Source organism: Camelus bactrianus, chromosome 31 (assembly GCF_048773025.1).
Source record: "Camelus bactrianus isolate YW-2024 breed Bactrian camel chromosome 31, ASM4877302v1, whole genome shotgun sequence".
NCBI classification, from domain to species: Eukaryota; Metazoa; Chordata; class Mammalia; order Artiodactyla; family Camelidae; genus Camelus; species Camelus bactrianus.
This window is the reverse complement of record NC_133569.1, coordinates 15,812,729-15,837,310: the sequence shown is the minus strand read 5'-3', so window position 1 is coordinate 15,837,310 and position 24,582 is coordinate 15,812,729. Positions and strand designations below refer to the sequence as shown.

General features: G+C 41.4%; 1 protein-coding gene across 3 annotated transcripts in view; it reads left to right on the top strand.

The window, feature by feature from the left end:
* Window positions 1-24,582, top strand: part of MSRA (methionine sulfoxide reductase A) — a 286,690-nt gene that overhangs the window by 175,522 nt on the left and 86,586 nt on the right. For all 3 annotated transcript variants that reach the window (XM_074355493.1, XM_074355495.1, XM_074355494.1), the window contains one exon: window positions 14,696-14,800. In XM_074355493.1, the coding sequence (XP_074211594.1) occupies window positions 14,696-14,800 (105 nt within the window). The remainder of the gene's footprint in view (window positions 1-14,695; window positions 14,801-24,582) is intronic.

Genomic DNA, 24,582 nt, shown 5'->3' with positions numbered 1-24,582 from the left:
GTAGCAAAAGCAATGGAATACAAAGGTTAAAGTAAAAGAAACAGATCTAATGTGGAGTCAGATTTGTTCTCCCTGTTACAGTATCATCTAGGGGAGTTGGCAGCAGGAAAGTGAGGTAAAACTAGGTGTTAAAGTCTGCTCACCAAGGTCAGCAGAGCCCCAGAACCTGGATCAATGAGAGTAAGTGCCAAGCCCCGCATTCTGTAGGGACGTTTTAGACTTATCTGTATAGAGCATTCTAGGTAGACAGAGGGGGGTTAATAATTGAGAGCGATGATTTCTTGGGAGAAGTTGCTGGAGAATGAGGCCAATACCTAAGGCAAGCTGGTGAGCGGGATCTGTATTGTTACCTCAAGCCAAGCGCAGGAGGCCTCCGGGGGAGCACCCGGACAACTTAACATCTGCTGCTGGAATCTGGGATATGTCAGGGTTGGTGTGTGTTTCCTGCCCATGGAGGAAGAAGGCTAATAAGACTGTGGCAGGAGCTGCCCGGCTGGCAACAGAAAGGACACAGCCAGCCTGGGGTCTGGTTGTGCTTCCTCCCAGGTGGGGCAAAGGTGTGTGGCTTCCAGAATTGGACCCTGTGCTGAGGAGGCAGTCTGGGATCTTTTACAAAGTACCTCTCCCACGAGGACCACGTGGAGGGGCCAGCGGACTCCCACAGGGGAAATCCATGGGGTGGATTGCTGGAAGCTCAGAGGGTGGGGAGCAGGGAGGGCGGCTGTAAGCAGCCAGCTGGAGCAGATGGGAGGGGCCCTGCCCACCTCTAGGGAACAGCGGCCAGAGATTCTCAGAGAGAGGACCCCCTAGAAACCCACAAAATTACCCAGTGAGGAAAAGAAGCTTTAATTATCCATCTCCCACGTGGAGAGGTAACCCCAATAGCGGATGTATTAATTTCCTGGGGCTGCGGTAACAGTCTATAGATGGGGCGGCTTAAACAGCGAAAGGCAAAAGGCAATTGTATTTAACTTCCTGGCAGAGACCCTCTGAGAGTCACTGAACAACCTCCAAGCCACCCTTTGGGTTTTATGATTTATAAGGCTTCTGAAGAGTAGCTCTTAATAGAATAGGGGAAAAAGAGGTTTGAATCATGGCCTCTGTAATGAAAATGATTATTTTCAGTTCTAGATTGACACAGTATAACTTTAAAAAAATTTAGTAAACTAGTAATTAACTTGTATACTTGTATGTATAATTAAAGTTAAATGCCTAGGAGAGGTGTTTAGAATAACTTGGTCTTAAATGAAAAATAAAGGTTACTATCCATAGTTTCTTTTAATAAAAACAGATGTAAGTCTGAGGTTCTCGGGACATTATAGGCGTTCCTTTTTAAATAAAATAAAATATTTGGTCCATGAAAAGAATTATATAAAGTGGACTTAAATGATAAAACCTAAGAATAAGAGGAACCCATCACACTTAAGAACTAGAACTTTATCTAGAATGTGGAAACCCTCAGCATGCACCCCGCACCACTGGCCCCCCACCTGCCATTGCATCCCCAGAGCCTCTTCCCAGCATTGTCTGCTGTCTGAACAATGCGGTGCTGACTGTTGCTTTGCTTTTCCTGGTAGTTTTGCCATATGCTTTGTGTATCCCAAAGCAATATATTATTTAGTTTCGCCTGTTTGGACCATTTTATAAGTGATATCGTACGATATGGATTCCTGCATGAATTATTTTTCTCAGTCAACAGTTTGCTCCTGAGATTCATCCACATTGAGCCACATAGCTGTAGTTGATTGCTTTCTGCAGGTGGTATGTTATTGTATGGCCAAGCTGCAAGCTATTTTTTTATTTTCCTATAGATGTTCTTGGCTTGTGTACACTATTTTCCTATTATAGACGGTGCAGCTTGGTAAATCCTTGCATATCTCCCAGTACCTAGGTGTAAGAGTATCTCTAGGCTCCACTGGAATTTTGAATTGTAGAAGTACCATTGTTTTGATTTCCAAGGTACCATGGGCCTATGTCAAAGTATAAATTTTTTAGCCAATTCTATGGGTATGCAATGGCATCTTGTGATTTTAATTTGCATTTTCTTGATGACTAATGCAATAGAAGCAATTCTCATATATGTGTTGACTGTTTTAAATTTCTCTTCTGCAAAATGCCTGTTTAGATCTTTTACTAATTATCCTCTTGAGGTTTTTGTCTTTTTCCTTGTTGGTTTTAAGGAATTCTTTATATATTCTGGATGCGAATCCTTTGACAGTTATATGTATACCAAGGATTTTTCTTATCTTTGATGGCTTTTCTTTTAAAATTCTTTGTTGTGTCTTTTGATGAGAAGTTCTTAGTTTTAATGTGGTTCAGTTTATTAATCTTGTCCGATATGGTTTGTACATTTTGTATCTTTTCTAGATTAACCTGGGACCACAAATTATCTTCCCCACCTTTGGCTTCTAAAAGATATTAAAGGAGTTTGGCCTTTTACATGAAAAGTTTTAATGTAACTAGAATTGACTTTTGCTTATTAAATAAAGACCTTATTTTATTTTTGTCTTTATGAATAATCAGCTGTTCCAGGGACCTATAATGTAACCTCTGTCACATAGTAAGTTTCCATACTTGCATGGGTCTCTTTCTGGGCTCACTGTTTTGTTCCTTAGCTCTCTATTTCTGTCACTGCACCAATGCACTGTCTTAATTATTAATTGTATAATTGGTGAAACAAGTCTTTTCAACTCGTTTTTGAGGAGAGTCTTGGCTATTTTCAGCCCTTTGTTCAACTTTCATGAAAAATTACTGGTCATGATTTTGATTACATTTTGAGATAAACCTAAGCTGGCCAAGAAGTTTTAGCTTTTAAATACATTGCTGGGTTCAGTTTACTGTTAATTTTGGTGTTGAGTTTGCATCTTGTTTCATGAATGAGATTGGCCTATAATTTTATACTTTTTTATACTGTCCTTTTCCGATTTTAGTATCCAGTTGTACTAACCCCACAGAACGTGCTGGGCAGTGTTCTCCCTTTTTTGTGTTATATTAAGAGTTTGTGAAAGATTCAGATAGTCTGTTTCTTTTTTTTTTTTCATTCTTTTTTATTGGAGTATAGTCAGTTTACACTGTTGTGTCAATTTCTGGTGTACAGCGTCATGTTTGTCATACATATACACACATATATTGGTTTTCATTTTATTTTTCATTATAGGTTACTACAAGATATTGAGTATAGTTCCCATACTATACAGTAGAAATCTGTTGTTTATCTGTTTTATATATAATAATTGGTATCTGCAAATTTTGAACTTCCAATTTATCCCTTCCAACCCCCTTTACCTCCTGGTAACTGTAAGTTTGTTCTCTATGTCTGTGAGTCTGTTTCTGTTTTATAAATAAGTTCTTGTTTCGTTTTTTTATATTCCACATATAAGCTATATCATGCGGTATTTTTCTTTCTCTTTCTGGCTTACTTCATTTAGAATGACATTCTCCAGGTCCATCCATGTTGCTGCAAATGGCATTATTTTATTCTTTTTTATAGCTGAGTAGTATTCCACTGTGTGTGTGTGTGTACCACAACTTCTTTATCCAGTCATCTGTTGATGGACGTTCAGGAAAAGAATCACTTTTGCTGCCTCCCAATAGTTTTGATAACAGTATTTTCATTATAATTTGGTTTTAAGTATTTACCATATTTTATTGTGGTTTCTTCTCTTTGAATTACTTATTTTTAAAATTACTTTTTGATACTGATATCTACTAGTCTTAAGTCAAAAAAGCATTTGTAGCCCTCATACATTGCTGGAGGGAAGGGAAAATGATGCTGTCCCTTTGGAATACAGTCTGGCAGGTCTTCAGGAGGTTAAACATAGAGTATAACCCAGCAGTCCTACTCCTGGGTGTATCCTCAAGGGAAATGACAATATATGTCCATAGAATACCTTATGCATGAATGTCCATAGCAGCAGCATTTAGCTATTTATAATAGCCCCAAAGTGGAAACCATTCAGATGTCCATTATTTGATAAATGGATAAATAAGAAGTGGTATATACATATAATGGAATATTATTTGGCAATAAAGAAGAGTGAAGTACTGATACATACCACAACGTGATTGCCCTTGAAAATATTATTCCAAGTGAAAGAAGCTAATCACAAAAGACCACAGAGTGTCTGAGTCCATGTATTTGAAATGTCCAGAATATAGAAATCTGTAGTGACAGGAATAGACAGGTTAGTGGTTGCCCAGGACTGGAGGGGATGGAGGGTTGGGAGGATTAGAGTTAAAGGATGTGGAGTTCCTTGGAGTCATGAAAATGTTTTAAAATTGATTGTGGTGATGGGTGGCCAACTCTGTGAACATACTAAACCCCACAGAATTGTACGCTTTAAATGATTGAATTGGATTTTATCTCAATAAAACTGTTACCAAAGAAGAAGGCATTTCCTACTGAAATCACCAATAAATTATAATAATTCTAAATGACTTTTAAATTTGTATGTTCCAATTCTCATTCTCCTCCCCCTCCAGCTCCCCCCTCCTCTTCCTCCTCTGTCTCCTCCCTCTCCTGTCTCTCATTGGAAAAGTTGAATAACAAAGTATAACTTGTTTATCAAAAAAGGATCAGCTTAATGAAAATTAATGGAGAATATTGACGTGAACATAATTGTCCAATGTCCACTCGCTCAGATAACTGAACACTAACAGACTGAGATGGTGTAACCCTGACAGTCTGTCGGTGCTGACTGACTAGCACACAAGGCTTAGACTGTACGGTTCTGGGAAAGCAGAATCTTGAAACAATACTAGTGCAGTGAATGTAGGAGCAGGTAGACTATATATAACATATCTTAGAAAATGCTATAGATAAGAAATGGTCTTTGAGACGATTTCTGGCATGTGTCACCGGGGAGAATGGTATCAGATCTACACAATGAGTGGATTGTGTGGAGTGGCTTCTCTGTGGAGGATTTTACTTTATTCTCTGCGCTGGAAACCCTGACCCCACCCTGGCTGTGAAGTAGGAGCCTGCTTTGTAAAGGGGCGCTGATCAAGAAGGTGGCCCTTATCAAGCTGGGATCCAAACATCTGAAGCTTATAACCAAGCACAATGGCCAAGGCTTCTTATCCACGTTTCTAATTATATTTTTTCCTGCTTTTTAGATAAAGGGACAAAGAAATATGGGACTTACTTTTCAGGTTTTTTCAGGCGGTTCTGAAGCATCCTTTTTAAAGGTAGAGGGATGTAGTTTTATTTAATAGCTGTCCTCTGAGCAGGGTGTATTCTCCAAGACTGTCCTTCTGTGTACAATAGCACGTGGATGTCAGAGATGCATTAAGAGATGAAATAATTCATTTGTTCTTTCTAATGAATAGTAATAATTTATAATTTGTACTAATTAGAAACCTTTCATCCACAAAACCCAACAAGCTTTACAAATATCCTCTCACCAGCCTCTGAAGTAAGTGTCTGGCAAGTACAATTACCCCTAATTTGCAGAAGGGCCAGGGTAGGGAACATAGTACAGAAATAGTTACTGATGTATCTGCAGTCTGAAATTTATATTTTGAAAGTCACTTTAAACTTATTTTCATTAGTTATTTTGGTGGCCAAGGAGTATGACTTACCCTGACCTACATAAGGGATATCCACCAAGGTGAGAACTATGAAATTCACATATCCAGATGTTTTCAACACTGACAAACCTAGAGAAGCTCAGATTTTCCAGCCACTTGGGGGATTGTGTCCATTCTGTGCCCCAGTTGTCTCCACAGCCCAGTTGTCTGTTCATGTTGTAAAGCAGCCGTGGTGGCACTGCTTGATGCAAAGCCTTCAGAACATTCTAGTCTGTTCTCTGATCAGTGGGTGATGGGGGGTGCAGATGAGGGTAGACCCAGAAGAGTGGGGACGCCCTTTTAGTCACTGTCTCTGCCTCCAGACCGCACTGCCACCAGAACAGCCCACAGGAGGCTGCGAAGTTAATCTTGAAATAATGTTAACTCTTAGCAGCTCGCTTTGACTTGTTGCAAAATTTGTACTCTTGATCCTGGAATTTGTGTTCTCCATCAAAAATATAGAACAGCAGATTGCCTCCGTATTTCTCATCACCTCCTCTCTGTAATTTGTTGTGGAAAAGACTTGGATTTAATTTGACTAACCTCTCTCTCTCTCTCTCACACACACACACACACACACACACACACACAAACACACACACACACATACACACAAATTGAGGTCAGAGCTTACCCTTAGAAAATACACAGATAGATAAATAAGGTCCAACTGTATAGCACAGGGATCATGTGTTTGAACATACTTGATAATGTCTTCAAGGGTTTTTACGTTTATTCATTCTTAAAGAGAGAATTATAGAGATCTCATGTTTGATGAGAAAAAGAGAAAGAAAAAGAGAGAGAGAAGGAGGGGGGAGGGAGCGGCGCATGCGCCCAGGGAAAGCAGTGCATTCAGGCAGAGAGGGTGATCAGTTTCAATATAAATATCAAAGTGTGTGTCTCATGCAGTTTTCTCTGAGGAAAAAAAAGCAACTGTAATGTGGTTTGTGTGCAAAATGAATAGGCAATTATTATCTTTGGATGACTTAAAGTAGCTCTTCTGGCAACTCTGCATAAGCAGCGGGAGTTAGCAGTGAAGAGTTTCAATAAGGGTGCCTTTTCTCATCCATGTTATTATGAGTTGAGAGGAGTTTGGGGAGAATATGAGAAAATACCCGACTTGATTTTAAAGACCCCTTCTGTTACCAGGATTTCAGGGGTGCTCTAGCTGTGTTTTCACTCTGATTCAGAACACAAACACTTTAAGGAAAACCTGCCCTTGGCCACTTACCCAAAGAAACCCAGCTTTTCTTGGAGAGCTGTCCACATTGTTCTGTTTGTATTCACCCCGATCCTGAATGTTTGAGAACTTCTAGCTTTGTACAGTGACGTTGTCATGACATGGCTCATTGTTAGTGGTGTATGGAAATGATGTCACAGATTTGATTACTATCTGTCAGTTCCCAGAGTGCTTCCCCCTTAATGTCTGTTACTCAGTGCTTTCAGCCACACTCCAAAATTGATAGGACAAGTGTTAGCGTCCTCATTTTACAGATGAGGAACTCGTGACTAGGAGAGGGTAAGCGGCTTATCTGGCAGATTATGCCCTCAAATTCAGGTCTTCTGACTCCAGAGTCAGTGCCCAGTTAACTACCCTACAAAGTCCTCCCCCTTCAGCCTTCTTGGGAGTCATTGTGGAGGAGTGAGTAGACCCCAAAAGACACAGCCTGGCCCTGTGAGTAGAAGGAGGTAGATCTGCCTCAGTAAAGACAGGACATTCCCACACCGGCTTGGACTGCTTTGTGAAATATCCCGCACCCTGTCGCTTGACGTGGTCGGCTGGAGGTTTCAATGGGGTAGAACAACACGGTGTTTGGCTAGGTGACCTTTTGTGTCCCTTACAATTCTGAGACTTTGTTAAAAGAAATTTCCTGTCTGGTTTTCTCTCCCTTGGTATTGCCTCATTCATCAAATGCCTGATTTCGTGGTTCCCTTTCTGGGTTTTCCATCAGCAGTCCTGTCAAGCTTTGTGAGGACACATATGCCCAGGCCGGACCCCAGATCTCCTGTATCAGAATTCCAGTGCGGGGCAGAGTGGGAGGGTGAGAGTCTTTTCCAGAAAGTTCTACACGTGACTCTAAGGCGTCCAGTGGTGAACCTCTTTTCTGCTGTAGCCCGCTAATGACAAGGTGCAAGCAGGCCTCGTTTTGGACTTTTTGATGTAATTTAGCAGCATCAAGAAGTCATAGTCTCTCAGTGTGCAATGCCGTTTTTATATTAATCAGGCCATTTAATAAAACTGTTCTCAAGGATGCCGTGATCTCCACTTGGCAGGTTAGCTTTGCGAACATCTCTTAGCGCCCGCCTGTCTCATGATCTGGTGGGAGTTGGGGCTGGTCTGGGAAACAGGCATTGATCAGCCAACTGCATAGATCCTTTCATACACTTCATGTTTGGGAAAAAAACAGTTCAGAGGGTGTGACAGCCAGCCTCTGCAGTCAGCAGGGTGTGTGCAGAAACTCGGTAGCTGCTCACTCCTAGACTAGTTCCCTGCCAGTTAGCTTTGTAGAAGAAACCTCCAGTAGCATGAAGAATTGATGGTTATAGTTTATTGTTTTCTTGAGGAATTTTCTTGATGAAGTACTCAACTGTGTTTCTAGTACTTCTCTGAGATAATAATCTCTGAAGGATTATGCATCCCCCAGCACGTCTCCCCACGGTGTACCAAAAAAAAAAAAAATTAAAATTGCTCTAACAGTATTTTTTTTTTTTTTTTACTTTTCAATCAATGGGATGCTTTTTAAGGCTTACGTTTCTCTTTGGACACTTTAAGTGACTGATGAGACAAAAGAAAGAAAGCCAAGATAAAATGACAGTATAGACACTCCTCAAATCCTATAATGAACTCCACAGGGCATCCAATTTTGATGTATTAGGATTTTTTTTTATAATGAATACATTGTTGGAAATCACATTTTCTGTCTGCAAGAGCTGGAGATGAAACTGAGCTGACATCTTACCTCTTTGTAGTTAATTAGCAGGAGAAAAGTAGTGGTTTAAATCTCGTCCTGGAAAGGGAGGTGTTAGTCCTCCATCCTCCCCTGTTCCCATCAAACCCCTGGATCTCTGTGTTTGCTCTTCCATCTGGTTTAATGGTTTGGATTGGTCTCGTTGGCTGGAAAAGATGAGGGGAATTGAAGAATGGTTATTATTTAATGAAAAAAATAACTATAGCTCACTTCTCCCCTCCATCTTGCCTGTAGGGTAACAGAATAGATCGGGTCTTTTTGCTCTAAAGAGCAGTTCTTTACCTCGACTCAGACTATAAGCGATACGCAGGCTGCAAGAGTCTTTTAGTTGTCACGGCAGTAACCTTTGCCACCACTGTATCCCCAGCACTTAGCACAGCACCTGGGACTTAGAAGGCATTCAGTAAATATTTATCCATTAATAAGTAAGAAAATGTCGTGCTAACCCTATGGTAAGTTGTTACAGTTGCGTTCATTGTGTCCAATGCCTTCCTCCAGGTAGTAGCTGTGTCCATTTGAAGATGTGTGGTGAGGTTTACATAGACTTCAGTGTTAGGGACAGAGAGGCAGAACAGGGCTTGTAGGTGTGATTCCATTTCGGGGTCTGGTCCTCTGGCAGGTGAGCCGTGCTGGGGCCAGTGTGGACAGTCACCCAGATGGAGGCTAAGTCAGTGATAGAAACATTCAGCACAAAGACTCCTCCAATCTGTACGTGTTTCTTAATGTCAGATCATGTGCCTGATCCTGGGGGATGACAGAACAGCCCTGTCCCCGGTCCTCCTCCTCCAGGAACTTACTTAGTATGTGGACAGACCAAGCAAGCATGTGAAAACAGACAGCACCCAAGTGTTACACTGCGTGTGACTGATCCCAAGTGCAGGAAGAGTCAGGGGACGCTGCATCAGTGGTGCTTGGACGAGAAAGATCATTCTTTGAGTCCCTTCTGTGTGCTAATTGCTGGACCCTGTCTGCTACACACATCATCTCTCTTCATCACAAAGACCCAGGGAGGGTCCTCAAGGGACCTGACTCAGTCCAGGAGCACAAATCTCAGCACAGTAGATCTGATGGGATCCCACTGACAGTGCTTCCCCCCGCATCATGCCTCTTCTCAAAGTCCTGTACTTAGGGAGGGCTTCCTGGAGGAAGCAGCACCCGAGGGAACCTTGAGAATAGGAGAGAGCTTGGATTGCAGATGGCTGGAGGAAGAGCACTGCAGGTGGGGGAGGAGGCAAGAGAAACTGGGGTGGAGGTGGGGATGTGGAGTGCCTGGATCAGGGAGCTGGTGTGGGGAAACTGTTACCGAGTCCAAACTCGTTCTGCTCTCCACACAACAGGCCAATAAGTCAGGAGAGGAGGTGCTGGGGCAAGGAACAGTGACTTTGCTTGGAAAGCCAGAAGACCGAGAAGATGGGGGACTGACGTCCTAGAGAACCATCTTACTTACACAGCAGATGTGTGATTTTTCTGCCCCTAGAACACTTTTGTCTTGTGCAGAATGACTTCCATAGTCTACCCGTCTGCGTTCATTCGCCTCCCTTTGGGGTCATGAGGTAAAGCAACAGAGAAATGCTCAGAGAAGACATTCATCCTTTTCATTTTTCCTTTCAAGGTATTTTTGAACGACAGTGTTAAAGCGTCTCTAATGCTGCCGTGAACTGTTAACAGGCACGTTTGCACATCACATCTATCATGCTGTTTGCATGATGTTACTTGAAGAAACAGCTCAAAGTACTTTTAAAATGTAGCCTTTTATCTCTGGAAGCACCAGAGACTATTTGCAGACTGGTCTCGGGAAGCAAATTAGCCTAGCCCACTGGCGAGTTCCTGGAGGCGTGGGCATTTCCGCGAGTGGTTCCTGGCCCCTTAATCCTTTTGATCATTTGCACTGTGTATTTTTATACAGACTTCTGTGCTTTGGAGAAATAAAATAAAGAAACTTAAAGGTGAGTTTGACAAGGGCTTCTCCACACTGTTTGTCGATGCAGATGCAGCCTGAATTTTAATGGTAGTAGTATCTTTTAAACAACTAAGCTTCTCTAAACCTCTCCACAAATAATGTCAGTGTACAGATTATGCCTGAAGGTGTTTGCTGGTGAGTGGGGCTCTTTCCTGACCCCGTGCTGTGCCACGAAAGAAGAGCCTAATCCTGGAAAATAGCCTTGACAGCCTGGATGTCAGTTACCCCACAGCTGGGTTTTCTCACCTGGGCCACTGCCTGTGGGACATTGGCTGTCAAGTGATGGCATCAGGTGTCTATATTCAGGAGCCCAGCTTGGGGGTCACAGAATGAGCTAATCCTTCCATCTTCAGTGAGACCTGGTTGGCTCTTTTCTGGACCCTGCCACATACTGGCTGTGGGATGTTATGTGAGAAAACTTTGTGGAGATGCCTTGGTTTCCTCATCTGTAAAATGGGGATGATATCTGTTGTAAATTGTTGTGAGCAGTATCTGTCTGCCCATATTCATAGCAGCACTACCCACAACAGCCAAAAGGTGGAAGCAGCCCAAGTGTCGTTGGCAGATGAATGGATAAACCAAATGTGGCATTAAAGTGCAATGGGTATTATACAACCTTAAAAAAAGAAGGAAATTCTGACACATGCTTCAACACGGGTGAACCTTAAGGACTTCCTGTTGAGGGAAATAAGCCAGTCACAAAAGGACAAACACAGTGTGAGTTGATTTACATGAGGTACCCAGAGTAGTTAAATTCACAGAGACAGAAATAGAATGGCAGTTGCTTGGGCCTGGGGGAAGATAGAAATGGGAAGTTAGGGTTTAATGGATATAAAATTTCAACTTTGCAAGATTAAAAACATTCTGGAGATGGATGTTGGTGATGGTAGCGTAACAATGTGACCATACTTAGTGCCACTGAACAGTACACTTAAAAATGGTTAAGATGGTAAATTTTATGTTATGTGTTCTTTACCGCCATGGAGAAAAATTGGAAAAACTTTTGTTATGAACATTAAAGAACATCTTACATTAAAGTCAGCAATGGTATGTTAATGTTTCAATGTGTATTTGTTTGCTTTTATTTGATCACTAAAAATGTTGAAAATTTTTCATGTCTTGATTTACATTTATTTTTTCCAATGTGTATTGCCTATAAATTTACATCTTTTGCTTATAGTTCTAGTGTGGCTTCAATGCCTTTCTTACCAAATATATTTTGTCGTATTTGTATGCCAGGTTTAATATTCAGAGTAATAGAATATTACTACTTATGCAGTTAAATCACTCATTTAAACATTTCAAGACACAAAATAAGATTTTAAAGTAGATCAAAGGTGGTTCTACAATAACATAATCAACGAATCATCTTCCCATAATCCACCATCACTCTTTTCATGTCTATTAGCATAAAATCCGGTTTTATTTACTTATTTATTTTTTTGAGGTATAGTTGATTTACAGTGTTGTGTTAATTTCTGGTGTACAGCATCTTGATTCAGATATACATATGTATTTCTTTTCATATGCTTTTCATTATAGGCTATTACAAGGCATTGAATGTAGTTCCCTGTGCTATACAGTAGGACCTTGAATTTTTTCTGTTTTATGTATATATAGTAGTCAGTATCTGTAAGTCCTGAACTCCCAATTTATCCCTCCCTATCTCCTTCCACCCTGGCATAAAATCTGTTTAGATTGACTATTGTTTAGTATGACTATAATATTTGAATTAAAATTATGTAGACTGACCAATTAAGAATAAAATACTAATAACCTAATATAAAAAGGACATAAAAATTAGAGCAAATAAAAATTTAAATGATTAATAAGCATGACTTTTTAACCTAATAATTAAATTCATGAGCAGTAAAATGGTAGGATACTGTCTTCCATCTATAAATTGGTAGGGGTTAAAAACCCTGTAATGGTGACTGAGGCTGGCCCTCAGATATGCTGCCAATTGGGAGAAAAATTGGGTCAACTTTAATGAGTAGCAGTTTGACACTAGGTGTCAGGAAACTTAAAAATGTTTAGAAACATTGGTCTAGAAATTCCACTTATATAACTAAGGCTTGAGGCAGCCTCAGAAATGTAGAAAAACATTTATATTCATAGGTTAAAAATGGGATTCAGTCCAAATGCACAGAAACAGTGAATGGTTAAATAAGTCGCCGTAGGGCCATCTTCGGAGTGTAATATAGTCATTATAAACGGTATTTCCTATAAATTTCAGTGGTATGAGAAAACACAATATTGCTGGTAAGTAGAAAAAGCTTGATGTAGTGATTATAATAAAACCAATTGTGTGTCATGGTGTGCGTATGTGTTTTGTGTGTGTATCTGGTGTGTATCTAGGAAGAAATGTGTAAAAATATTCATAGTACTCATCTTATTTGGTAGAAGTGTAAGTGATTTTTATTTTCTTTTTTATACAGATGCACATTTTCTAAGCTTCATGATGTTTGCAAATTATTGTTTCTACCATCAGAAATACATTTAAAATTTTTTTAAAAGACTAAAGATAATGAATAGATTTCTTTCCTTTTCTGGATTCAGTGCATTTTGCTCTCTCAGCTTTGATGTATTGGACAGGACCCTGAACTGGAAGTCAGAAGGTAGTTTTTCAGGTTATGGTCCAGAAATTTACTAGCTATGTGACCTTGGGCAAGTCTAACTTACATGTACCTGTTTCCCCGTTTGTAAAATGGGGATTTCTACCTTCGCTGCCAGTACCACTGGAGGGTTGTCAGAATTAAGGTGACATTGCCAACACAGGGGGAAATCACTTTTGCAAACTAAGGTGTAAGTTCAAAGGATTCCCCAAACCACCGTGAGGCTTGGTAATTTGTTAGAAGGACTCACAGAACTCCCCGAGAGCTGTTATCTTCACAGGTTGATTACAGGGAAAGGATACAGATCAAAATCAGCCAAAAGAAGAGAGCATCAGGCAGAGTCTGGAAGGGTTCCAGGGTGAAACTTTCGTGTCATCTCCCACGTAGTCAGAATGTGTTGCCCTCCTGGCATCCACGCATGATGACATGCCAAGAGTATTGCCAGCCAGGAAGCTCCCCCAAGCTCTGGTGTCCAGAGTTTTTATTGGGGCTTCATTATGGAGGTGTGATTGATTGATTGCTCACATGGCTGGACTCAGCCTTCAGATCAACGGATACTCTGTTGCCCAAAACCCCCACCCTCAGTCACAGGGTTGGTCTTTCTGTCTTAGCAGCCCCTCCCGTAACACTGTTGGCACCCCTACCAAAAGGCTGTTAGTGTGGCTGGCCCTTCTCTAAATAAGGGCACTCATTTCAGGTATCAGAGGCCAAGGCAAAGGCTGGCTACCTATTTGGGCAAGGCTCAATTCTTTCCTACACATAGGTGGCTGAAAAGAGAGGGGAAACAAATTTAAATGTAGAGATGCTGTTAGTTTGGAGGGGTCTATTATTTACCGTGTTCTAACGCTGTAAAATAAGAGAGGGCATGAATTCCATCGGTACGAGTGATGCTGCAAATCCCCGCTTCCCTGATCCACAGGACTGTGGGGACCACCTTTGAGAAGGGGCTGGCTGGCAGTGGGGGCTGCAGACAGGCGTTTGCTACAGGAGTTGTTTATCACAGAGATGAATTAGGCTGAGAAAACACTTATCGCCTGCTGGGTCTAGGAACCTGACCCTTGCCTCGGTGCTAACAGCACAGCAAATATGTCCCTCCGTTAACAAATTTATCTAACGTGAACGAGCTCTATACCTGTTTTTTCCCCAGGTTTCTCTACCTGGCACCATCTCCCTCCACGGTACAGCTGAGCTTATTACTACATACAGCATGGGGTGATGATAAAAGTAAATTGGCTTATTCCTCTTTGCATAGGTTCGAATCTGTAGCACCATGTTAGATTGGATCCTTAAGGTTCCCTAAGAGTGAGATTAGAAAAAATGAAAACCTGAGTTTATTTTCTCGTGAAATTAAAAAAAAAAATTAGAGCACACTGAAGAGAAATCACCATCCTCAGGAAGCTTGCTGGAGCTCAGCTGTGTGCGTCTCTGGAAAAAAGGACCAGTGACAGAGACTTAAGATGAAACCGTCATAGTTGTGCCTCCCGCCCTGCCTTCAAAGGGAAGAATTTCAGCCTTTGTCTAGTGGTTTTCCGGAAACAAATAATGTGTAATAAATTGATGTTGTATGTTCTGTTTCTTTCAAGGAAACACTGGCCACGCAGAGGTAGTCCGAGTGGTGTACCAGCCAGAACGCATCAGCTTTGAGGAGCTGCTCAAGGTCTTCTGGGAGAATCATGACCCGACCCAAGGTAGATGAGTGAGCCAGTATTTAATTATCTTACTAATTACAGCGGGGATAATTAGTGTTTGAGCTGCATGGAAGAGATGAACCTTGAAATCACACAGGAGCTCAAGAATATGATTGCAGACATTTATTGACGGAGAAGAGGAGGGGCTGGGGGGAGAAAGGGTGAGAGAATAAAGGCGCAGCCACAGTGTGCGCCCCTCCCCCCTTTACAGCTGTCAGGGGTGGGAAAATTCCCACAGAGAGGGACGCCAGACAATAGAGAGTCGTTCACCTTTGATTATTGCATTATTCCTCCTTAATGCAGTCTTTTGTCTACAAAATTAAAGTGTCTTTCTAGCAGCTCCAAAGTTTTCCTGATTTATGGTTCCTTTATTTCCCTGAATTTAGCCTTTCTCATCTTTTGACGTTATCAGCTTTCTTTTCTCTTTGAAATGTCTGCGGGTGATTTAAAAGAGAAAAAAAGCTTAATAAAGGTAAAATGCAGTAATCAGTGGGTCTATAATGCTTGAGTTATTTAAATATTTCACTTATCTTCTTTGGAATTTATTATATGGAAATATTCATATATTGGGGCTATAAACAATGGTGGTCAGAAATTTTGTTTGAATGCACACACAAGCAAAAATCCCGTGTTGGCAAATACCATTGTAATATTCAATAAGGGAGCAATTTCCAGATTTCATCTTAACAGCCTTACAAGCACTGCTTTGCTAGTGTGATGATCTGATATTGTGAGGCTTAGGAACTGAAAAGTCCTATGTATCTAATGTGATTTTCGCAAACCCACAAACAGATTGTTCGTTTAGCAATTTGTCTATTTAACAAAAATGTTTTCCATTTGGTGTTAGGTTTTGGGGTTGGGGGCGTCCCAAAGGGACTGTTCCCTGATGAACGGATGGATGTGTTTTTTCCAACTGTGTGTTGTGCTTTGTGGTGGAAACCTTCCCAGGACCACAGCAGCACAGGGTGCTGAGTCCTAAGTTCTGGTTCCACCTAGTGCCCGGATGATTTGCCAGAGGGTAAAGGTCAGAGCTCAGGCAAGAATAGCAGAATGATCAGTGAGGGTAGGGCAGGTCCAGGATGGAGGCCTTGGAAGGAGGCCAGGAGCAGGCTCTCCATTACAGCGAGGTCCACTCTTTTTGCCAGATACTCTGCTAAGTGATGCTAGATGACTAAGTGGTCTGGAATAAGCAGCAGTACCCGACCTTTTGGTTACCACACAGGGAAAAATATGTTCCTATAGGAAGACAATAGTTTAATCCCAATAAACTGATGTCAAATGAGCTTTCAGAGAAATATATGTAAGACCACAGACCCAGGTGTTAACCTGAAATAATTAAAACAAGATATATGTTAATCCTGGGGCATGAAAGCAAAAACGTGAGTTCAGAAGAACTCTGGTATCAATGGATTTAATTCCATTGATAATCTGAAAGGTCTAAAACCTGTGGTCATGAAGTCATTTTTCTGAGGTAAGAATTTGCAGTCCACTCTCTGAAGGGTGGGTGTGCGGCAGCAGATAGCTGGGACGCAGGTGAACTTGACCATCTGACCACAACCTTTTAATTTCTCTTCTTGAAGCCTCATGGTGACTCCTGTCACTTTTCACAGTGCAGAGTGGCCCAGAAAAGAAAAGCACCAGTAGAGCAAATGAGGGAGGTGGAGGCGTGTAAGATCGGTTGCTCTTACTCCGAAAATGGATGTTTCTAAAGACAGCAGCGTGTTGGATTTGGTGGAGACTCTGGTCAGTGAAGCAATAGCCCATTCGAGGTTTTTTTGGGAAAGAAGAGTAAGAGATTTCCTAAAACTGCTTGAGGCATGCTCTTAGCTGCACCAGAATTACTTATCAACAAAGAGACGAAATTTGAAGAAAAAGCTGAGAAGGCATTGATCTTAGATGTGATCATGTACCTGGGCTATTCACGATTCTCCACAGCAACAGAACTCAAGAGAAATGGGTTTTGATTAGCATGTTGAAAGACTTTAGTGCCTTGTTTATAAAGTCATTAAGGATTTGCAGGGGCCACTTAAATTTTTTAGTTATAATTTACTTCATTTTGTGGGAGAAGCAATATAGATGATATTAGCAAATGTGGGGGTTCTGGCTAATGACAAGAGTCTTCTGTAGTGGAAACAGCAAGAATTTAAGGTTAATTTAAGTCCCCTTTCAATTAAATCAGATCTTCATGGCATAGACTAGACAGAAAATCCTGCATGCCCCTCACTGCTTCAAGGCACTAAAGCAGCTCTCACAGTGTGGGTCCTAATGAGAAGGAGGAAATCCCCATGGCCCGCCGTTTTGAAGGGAGCAAAGCTGGTAGGTAAGAGCTGTCAGAAAGCGTGGGCTCCTAGGGATATGGGGAGGGGGCAGACACCTGTTTTCCGTCGTCGCCAACAGGCAGTGAGTCCTGAGAGAGTGACACAATGGATTAGCTTCAGGTGAAGTTTACAGATTATTGGCCAGTAAGTGGAATAGTCTTGTCTCTTAATTTGCTTCAGAACTACTTTTGCAAAGCATTCAGATATCACTGTTTAAGCTGATAGGTCTTCTCTGGCATTGCCTTACTCATGGGGCAAACACACTTCCTCCAGGCTCCCAAGGATAGCAGGCTCATTCCTGACCATGTGGTCCCCAGTTCCCCTGATCTCCAGACAACACGGCAGAGTGTGACATTTAGATTTGGGTTCTGGCCCCAGTGAGACCTCTTCTCAACCTCGCGACCTTGGCCAAGACACAGTCTGAACCTCTGTTTTCTCACCTATCAAAAAGGGATGATGGTTTCTATCCTGCGTACTTCTTGGGTTGTCATACGAACTAAATGAAATCATGTGAAAATAACTTGAAAATGCTCAAGTATCATGCAAGAGGTAGGCATTTTTGATGTGTCCTTTTCAGCACAACAGTACAATTTCACTGGGTTCATTTTTTTAAATTAATAAATTTATTTTTATTTTTATTTTTTATCGACGTGTAGTCGCTTTACAATGTTACTTTCAGAGGTACAGCAAAGCGCTTCAGTTACACATATACATATATACATGGGGTTTTTTTTTTGGTTTCTTTTCCGTTATGGCTTATAACAAGAAATTGATTATAGTTCCCTGTACTATACACAGTAGGTCTTGTTGTTTAATCTATTTTGTATATAGTAATATGTATCTGTTAATCCCAAACTCCTAATCTGTCTCTCCCCCCTACTTTCCTCCCTGGTAACCATAGTTTGTTTTCTATGTCTATGGGTTTATTTCTGGTTTGTAAATAAATTTTTTATTTTTAGATTCCACATAAAAGCGACAGCATATGATATTTGTCTTTCTTTGTCTGGCTTACTTCACTTAATATGATAATCTCTAGGTCCATCTGTGTTACTGCAAATGGCATTATTTCGTTTTTTATGGCTGAGTAATATTCCATTGTGTTTATATACCACATCTTCTTTATCCATTTATCTGTCAATGGACATTCAGGTTGTTTCCATGTCTCAGCTATTGTAAATTAGCTGCTGTGAACATTGGGGTGCCTGTGGCTTTTTGAAATACAATTTTCTTTGGATGTATTGCTGGATTATATGGAAAGTGTATTTTTAGTTTTTTAAGGAACCTCCATACTGTCCTCCATAGTGGTTGCACCAAATTACATTCCCACCAACAGTGTGGGAGGGTTCCTGTTTCTCCACATCCTCTCCAGCATTTATTATTTGTAGACTTTTTAATGATGGCCATTCTGACTGGTATGAGGTAAAACTTCACTGTAGTTTTAATTTGCATTTCTCTACTAGCTAGTGAAATGGAGCACCTTTTCGTGTGCCTGTTGGCCATCTGGATATCTTCTCTGGAGAGATGTCTAGGTCTGGGAAAATTGGACAACTGGACAGTTATATGTAAAAGAATGAAATTAAAACATTCTCTAACACCATATACAAAAATAAACTCAAAGTGGATTAAAGACCTAAATGTAAGACCGGATACTGTAAAGCTCCTAGAGGAAAACATGGGCAGAACACTCTTTGACATAACTCACAGCAATGTTTTTTCCAACCAGCTCCTACAGTAGTGGAAATAAAAGCAAAAATAAACAAACAGGACCTAATTAAACTTAAAAGCTTTTGCACAGCTAAGGATACCATCAAGAAAACAAAAAGACAACCTACAGAACGGGAGAAAATATTTGCAAATGATGCCACCGACAAGGGACTAATTTCCAAAATACACAAACAGCTCATACAGCTTAATATTAAAAAAAAAAAAACAAAAGAAGCAACTCAATCAAAAAATGGGCAGAAGACCTATTTATTTATTTTCATATTCTTGATTTCTGTGGGAAAATATTTACCCTCTACCTACTGAGGTGGGGTTTTCTACCCACGAAGCTTGTTTTGGACTTCCTGTTCGTTGGAAAGATTCCAGTGTTGTTTGTGTTCTCATTCTGTGGTGACACGGCTGCTGCTGGTGGGGGTGAGGCTGGAGGACAGGGAACTCCTGACGTCTGCTGCCTGGCACAGTCCTCAAAAGAACCAGATAAGCCCCCAGCCTCTCGCGCGTGATCTGGATCCCTCTACCTAGCTTGCTCTGTGCGCGCTCTATGCATGAGCTACATCATTTCAGGCCTCCTGTTCCTGCATCAGGATACGGGGCACAGACCCTGAACCTTGGGCCAAGCCACAGGTACAAAGTGTGCAATGTAGAGACTCAGCGTTGTCTCACTTGACCCCATAAATCTGGCTTCTCAGTTCCACCCTGTTGTCTCCTCTTCATCCTGGGGGAAAGGGTAGGAACATTTACAAAGCACCCGTTATGGGCCAGTCTTAGTGGTAGATGCTTTATGTCTGTCATTTCATTTAACCCTTAACACAGAACCTTATGAACTGCGGTTCGTTGTCTTCACTTAACAGAAGAGAAGAAACGACGTTCCAGGCAACTGAGCATCTTGCTTGATGTGGATGTCACTGTTTGGATGCAGCTCTGTCTAAAGCCCAGGGCTGTTTTCTTTTCCCGACACCAGAGGGGTCCATGCTTCCTGACTAGGAGGACCTCTTCTAAGCGGAAACGTTTTCCAGAATCCCCCATGTGATAGATTTATGCCCTTTGTAACTTTTTTAAAGCAAATATATTGAAATGCTGCTACAAATTTAATCACACTTTAAACTGCATGCCTGTTTTATTACCCACCACCATGTCACGTACCTCTGGAAAACGGAAATGCCCACACGCGTGATGCATCCTGCAGCCTCTGGGCCTTGCCTGCTGCACAGTTGGGTTTGGGGACCTCTTGTAGCCCCAGGACTCCCCAGGGACTGCGGCCGCAGGTGGGGAACTGCTCCGGTGCACTCCCAAGGGGGCAGAGGCCTTCTGGCTGAGACTGCTAGCTGACCCCAGTGTCCATTTCCCCACTTCTGAAAGATTGGAATTTTAGCCGGATAAGCAGCCACCAAGAAAGACTGCATTTCCCAGACTCCTCATGGATAAGTATAGCCAAGTGTTCACATTCTGACAGCCAGGGCGTGCGTACAGATGATGGTATCAACTTCTTGGCTGTGTGCGCTGAGAGGAAAGGCTGTCCTCATCCTCATCCTCGTCCTCCCATCCCACAGGTGGCCTGTGGAAGTCATGATGGACCATCTCAGACCACAGGGAGGGGCCTTGCCCTTGTAACTGAGGAGCTACAGGACATAAGGCTCCAGTGCCACTACCCCAGGCTGGGCTCTTTCTGTAAGAAGAGTCTTCTTTAAGCTACTCTTATTTTGGTTCATTTTAGTTCTTTTTTTTTTTTTTTTTATCCCCTACAACAGCTGAACTATTCCTGACTGAAGTAGCCTTCAACTATGAGCTGGTGATGAACTCACAGTCTCTGCTCTGAAGATCTTAATTAAAATGTGTCCTTAATTAGAACATCTTTAATCAAATCTGTTAAGACGATGGACTCTGGGGTTAGAGGAGATGGCTTTAACCAGGTCTGCCGCATACCAGCCGCGTGGCCTGGGGAAGTTACGTCACTCGTCGCCTCCATCTCCACCTGGCCACCAGGGTCCTCGCTCTCCTTTTCTCCTCTCTGACCGGCCTGTCTTGCCCCTTCCCGACTCAGCTAGAGAGACTTTGCAGCCTCCTCCCAGGTTTCGCTACCACGGTTCCCCCGCTTCTTCCTAACACTTACCGCGAAGCAGAATTTTTATGTTTACTCGTTTATTAACTGCTCCTCTTCTACAAAATCAGCTCCATCTTCAGTATTTTCTCATTAAACAAATGAGTGAGGGGACCTCAGTTTTCCCCATCTGTAAAATGGTTCCTACCCCACTGATACATCAGTGTGTATCAGGGTGGGTGCAGGAATGTGGTCTGTTGGGCAGAGCCCAGTGCCAGGCAGAGGGTAAGCTCGCCGTGTATCACAGCCACTGGGCTCATCCTGCCCGAGGAAGAGTTGTTTCACCAGCCCCCGTTTGTTTACCTTGCTCTCTTTTGAATCCCAGTATTTCTCCATTTTTCTCTGTCATTTTTCCCATCTCATATTCTGCATACTCCGGATCATTTCCTACACTTGGTCCAAATCCTTTATCCTCAGTCAGCAACTCAGCACCCCTTTCCCTCCCACGCCCACCCCCCACCCTCCCACAGGGAGCTTCCCAGTTGTCCTCAGTGGCTTCGTGTGGCTCCGTGGCCACGCTGTGTCTGGTGCTGGGTTTCTTGGAGCCCCAGGACCACACACTCTGGCTGGCTGCCTTACCCTCAGAGCCAAGAGCAGGAGATTAATGTGGTTCCTTAGCCCGTGGTTGGAACTCAAGACCCCCCAGGACTCTTCTCCATTCAGTGCCCTTGGACCCCACATCCCACCTCTCACTGTGAAGCATTGCTCAAGGTGTGTTGCTCCCAGGAGGCCCCCAGAGAATCAGGGATGGCGTTGGTCCATTCCTTCTCCAGCAGATTTGCTTCATAGCCTGTTTCAGGTGCACAGCAGAGAGGCCAGCACCCCCCCCCCGACTCCCCCCGGCCCTGGGCTGTCTACTGGGAAGCATTAATTGGAGAGAGAAAAATCCTAGTTTCCTTCTGTTTCTCATCAAGTTGGCAATTAAGAGCTGATGTTCGTATATTTGAACTTGCCAAATTAATATCTGAACTTCGTTGTGCTGACCCTTTTAAGTTAGTTTTTAAAAAATAAGTCACCAGTTTTTGAAGGACTGTCCTTTTTTTAGACCATGTACAAGAAATCTATCATCTGCAAATAATTAGACAGTGGGAATGATATTGTATTGCTAATGAGCAGATGTGCGTACTTACAGTGCAGAAACAGCTGCACACACATAAAATGCAAAAACAACCCAAACCCAGCATTATGAATTCTGAAAGGGATTTCATTCTTTTAAGAATTTCAGAAACAGAAAAAAAAAAAAGAAAAGAAAAGAAACAAAGAATTTAACTGATATTTTTCTTTATTAATTGTTCTTTCAGTCATACTTTTCCACGCATAACATTATCACACATGTACGTAGTGTCTTTGTATTTGCAAATGTGCTATTTGCACTTTCAAATCCCTCTCTCATGTAATCCTGTAGGGCTTACGCTTAACATTTTTCCTCTGCCTTTCTAGTGCTTTAAGGGTTTGGTGCCTCCAGACTCAATGCAAGACTCCTACTGGGTGTTTAGTCTGGGCTGGGCGTGGTGCTAGGTTCTTATGTGCATGTAACCCCATTTGATCCCAGAGTAACCTGTGAGTAGGTGGTCTTAGACCCATTTTACAGATGAACAGACAGGCCCAGAGAGGTGAAGTGATTTGCCATGAGCCAGGTAGTACATTATGTGTCAGAGCTGGGTTTTGGACCTAAGGGTTCATTTTCAAACCTTATATTCTTTCCGTTGTATAGTACGTGGTCCTACATTGTTACAAGATTACATATGTTACAAGAGCCAACAGAAAGCATGCCATGACCAGAAACAGCAGCACATTATCCACGGAAGAGTTTCTGTCCTCACGAGCTCCTTGTAATACCCATTAAATCCTGTTTTATAATCCTGTTAAGGATTTTCAAGATGAAGAAGTTCAAATGGGCTGTTTTTTTAAGGCTGTAAATCAAATGTCTTTGTATCGAATAGTGTGGTAGCAGAAGTTAGAAATGCTAATATCTTTTGGCAGCCTATACAAAGAGCAGGGAGCCAAGAATTTCTTTTGAAGGATGTGATTGGGTCAGTAAGTTCACATAGGCTTTTGAAAACTTTCAGCCAGGAAGAATTCCACATCTTTTAGACAGGAGTGGTGAAATTGTTTAAACTTTGCTGATCAATTCCTGAAATGATATAAAATCAATAAGAAGAAATGAAGTCAGAAGAATTACATTACTTCACATAAAAAAGTATTAAATCAGATAAGAGAGAAAAAAAATCAGAGCTGATAACGTTGGCAGGAGCTAGAATTTCCAGGTTCCAGAAATGGCAGGCTAGATTATTCAGATTGACTTTCTCATCAAAAACAGCTCAAAATGTTGGATAAGATTTAAAAAAAAAAATTAAAAGCATCACATCAAAAAGCCAACAAAGTGCTTAGGAATTACCGTGTTAAAATTGAAGGGAACACAGAAATCCAGACAGGTAAGCAGGGGACTAAAACACCTTTGTTCTGGGAAATTTGCCAATCCCAGAAGAGTTGGGTCTTGAGGGCTTTTTAAAGGATATAGAGGGTATGACCAGTACAATTAAAGCACTTGATCTGATGGACATATATAAAACACTGTACCCTACACCTTCTTAATCACACATGGAACATATATGAGGCCATAAAGTTTGAATATGTTGCAAAAGGACTAAAATCACAGAGATTATGTTTCTTTCACCATAATGCAATTACACTATAAATCAATAGCAAAAAGGATAGCTAAAATATAGAAAATCCTTTTATGTTAGAAGAGAAGAAATTTTCTAATTATCTTATGGATCAAAGACAGCCATAATGGAAATTAGAAAAAATTTTAAACTGACTGGTAGTTAAAATACTATACATCAAAACTTGTAGGGCATAGCTAAAGCAGTTCTTAGCGAGAAATATAGAGCCTTAAATTCATACATTCGAGGTAGAGAAAGATAGAGCTCAGTGTCCATCTCAAGAACTTAGAAAATCAGCAAAAACATAAGCCAAACAATGAAGAAGAAAGAAATAATAAAGAACAAAAATAAATGGAATAGAAAGTAAAAAAGTAGTAGAGAGGATCAATGAAGCTAAAAGTTGGTATTTCAAAATGGCTAATAAAATTAATAAAAACATTGGAAAGTTGATCAAGAAGAAAATGAGAAGGCATAAGTACCCAACATTGGGAAGAAAATATGGAATATCACTACAGATAGGCAGTCTTGAGAAAAAAGGACAAACCTGGAGGTATCAGGCCCCCTGATTTCAGTCTGTAATACAAAGCTACAGTCATCAAAACAGCATGGTACTGGCAGAAAAACTGACACATAGATCAACAGAAAAGACTACAGAGACCAGAAATAAACCCATAAGCATTATGGTCAATTAATCTATGACAAAGGAGGCAAGAATTTACAATGGAGAAAAGACAGTCTCTTTAATAAGTAGTGCTGGGAAAATTGGACAGCCACATGTAAAACAATGAGATTAAAACATTTCCTCACACCATATACAAAAATAAACTCCAAATGGATTAAAGACCTAAATGTAAGACCGGATACTATAAAACTCCTAGAGGAAAACACAGGCAGAACACTCTTTAACATAGATCATAGCTCTGTGTGTGTGTGTGTGTGTGTGTGTGTGTGTGTGTAGGATCTGTCTCCAAAGACAAA